Source organism: Octodon degus, unplaced genomic scaffold (assembly GCF_000260255.1).
Source record: "Octodon degus isolate 3935 unplaced genomic scaffold, OctDeg1.0 scaffold00018, whole genome shotgun sequence".
NCBI classification, from domain to species: Eukaryota; Metazoa; Chordata; class Mammalia; order Rodentia; family Octodontidae; genus Octodon; species Octodon degus.
Window position 1 is genome coordinate 21,043,676 of NW_004524594.1, and position 2,555 is coordinate 21,046,230.

General features: G+C 48.2%; 1 protein-coding gene across 4 annotated transcripts in view; it reads right to left on the reverse strand.

The window, feature by feature from the left end:
- Positions 1-2,555, reverse strand: part of Ankrd13d (ankyrin repeat domain 13D) — a 12,747-nt gene that overhangs the window by 3,008 nt on the left and 7,184 nt on the right. For 3 of the 4 annotated variants that reach the window (XM_023710828.1, XM_023710830.1, XM_004627161.2), the window contains 4 exons: positions 1,009-1,075; positions 612-693; positions 351-412; positions 130-260 (listed from right to left, as the gene is read on the reverse strand). In XM_023710828.1, coding sequence (XP_023566596.1) covers positions 130-260; positions 351-412; positions 612-693; positions 1,009-1,075 — 342 coding nt within the window. The remainder of the gene's footprint in view (positions 1-129; positions 261-350; positions 413-611; positions 694-1,008; positions 1,076-2,555) is intronic. The other variant, XM_023710829.1, reaches the window with a different exon arrangement.

A 2,555-nucleotide genomic window follows, 5' to 3' on the forward strand; every position in this document is an offset into this window, starting at 1 on the left:
AAAAAAGATTCCAGAGAGAAGCTTGCAGGAAGAGAAGGTCCTTACAGTGACAAGAGTCTTTAAAGGCTCAGGGAGGTTGGGTGGGGCCCCTATACCTAAGGAAGTCCCCAGCCAGCCCCAAGACCTCACCTCTGTACTTTGCTGGACATCTCGATGGGGCGGCCAATGTTTCTGGATTCCAAGCTGAAGCTGGGGTCGAAGTATTCATCGGGAGAAATGGCTGTGGGGTTAGTAGGGCTGGCTGCCTGCTGCACAGGAGCCTGGGTGGGCCCCAGGACCATACTTAGCATCAGAATGGACAGATGGTACCCCATCCACCCACTGACCTGCCCCCCCCAGCACAGGCTCACCCCACTGTGGGAGGAGTGCTGCTGGGCCATCCCCAGGAAGGACTGGAATGGAGTCTTCCCTCCTGAAGAGAAGGGAGGGGGCCATGAGAGGATTGTGGGCCACAATCAGCCTGCCCTACCCACTGCCCCCCACCTGGGAGCCTGTGTGGGGGGGGTCAGAGGGTTAAAGAGGATGGATGGCCTCCCAGCTTATCTGGGGGTACTCTGGCTCTGACCCAGACCACATATCACTGGGCAGTAGGCAGGCGCACCTGGGTTTACCTTTGCTCCTCGACTTGTCCTGATCAGAAAGGTGCTCTGTGCGCGTGCGGGTCACCAGCTCTACATTGGTGGCACTGTATACCTGGGGAGCAGGACAGACAGGGAGAGCTAGGAGTTGAGAGCCTGTTCCCCACACTCAGCCTCATCAGCACAGGACCCCAGGGACAGGTGAGCACACTCCCCACAGTGGACAAGATGGCAGGGTCTGAACCCCAGGAGCCACCAGATGAGCAGATGCAGCCCAGGGGCCAAGACGAAAAGCAAATGCTCCTCTGTGGTTGGTGTAGGGCTGAGTTCACTATTCCACCTCTTCTACCACACTGAGAGTGGGTGTGGAAAAGGATCTGAACTCCTGGGCCTCATCTGTATCCCAGCCCACACCACCAGCCTCTCCTGCCTTGGCCTCGTAGCCGCTGACAGTCTCCATCTTCTCAGACCGCCATCCCCAGATACCGCATTTGTTCCTACAACAGACCAAATAGGAGCCACTGAAGATGTGTGCTGTCCACACCCTGGCCAAAGCCCCCTCCATGAGCCAGCTCTGGCTGCCCACCTCTCAGGGTCCTTTCCTACTGGGGAACGCAGAGGGGCCTTGGCGATGGGGCCATCTGAGCAAGGGCTGGGCCTAGATGATATTGAGGAATTATTGCTGATTTTATCAGATGTGGTAATGCTGCCTGGGCTGGATTAAGAAACATCTTTCTCTGTCAGAGTCACGTGCAAAAACATTTACTGTTGACAGGATGTGACATCTGGAATGTGCTTTAAAATACTCTTGGGGGAAAAAGGGAAAAGGAGAAGGAAGAATAGATTCAATAAGACTAGTAAAATGTTGCTGAATGTGGAAGCTGAGTGATGATGGCTAAGTATAATATTAGTTCTTTCATGTATGTTTGAATTTTTTTAGTTTTATTTTTGTAGTGCTTGGGAATCTAGGGCTTTGCATGTGTTAGGCAAGTGCTCTACCACTCAGTAACATCCTGGCCCATTGACATTTTCCATAATAAAAGGGTAAAGGTGTGCTTGATTCAAAATAATAACTGAAGACTTCAATGTTCCACTTTTACTACTAAATAGAACATGCAAACAAAAGATCAAAGAAACAGAAGAAATGAACAACAGCATGAAGTGGATTGTACAGATATTCTGAGAACACACCACCCAGTAACAAAAGAACAGTTCTCAAGTGCACATGGGACATTTTTTGGAATAAACCATATGCTAGGCCATAAAAGAAACCTCAATAAAATTCAAAAGGACAGAAGGCACACAAACTATGTTTTCCAACCACAATGGAATGAAATTAGAAAAAAAAAATCTTAGAAAATCCTTACAAATGTGAGGAAAGTAAACAACATAATCCCAAATAACTGATGGTTCAAAGAATAATAAAAAAGGAAGGAAATACTTTGAGATGAATTGAAATGAAAACAACATATCAAAACAGGGCACAATTAATGGCATGCTGAGTAAGAAATCTATAGCCATAAATGTGTACATTAAGAAGAGTTAAAAGAAAAGAAAGAAAAGAAAAAAGAAAGAAAGAAGAGTTAAAGGGCCAGCCAGATAGCTCAGAAGACTGAAGCGCTTGCTTCTGCAGAGTGCAGTGGCTTCCTCAGCTTGCCATACGCCCCCCCCCCCGGGGGTGCACTGAGACGGTGATTGAGATTAAGCATGGTGGCGCATGCCTGTAATCCCAGCACTTGGGAGGCTGAAAACAGGAGATCACTATGAGTCCGATCTACATAGTGAGACCCTGTACACCTTGTAGACCGTGTCCTAAATTTAAAAAAAGAATTGGGCATCGTGGACCCCACCTATAGTTTCAGCTACTTAAGTTAAGGTGGGAGGGAGGATCACCTTATCCACCACTGGAGGAGACCTGTGTGGGCAACATAGCAAAAACCAGTATCAAACAATGAGAGAGAGAGAGAGAGAGAGAGA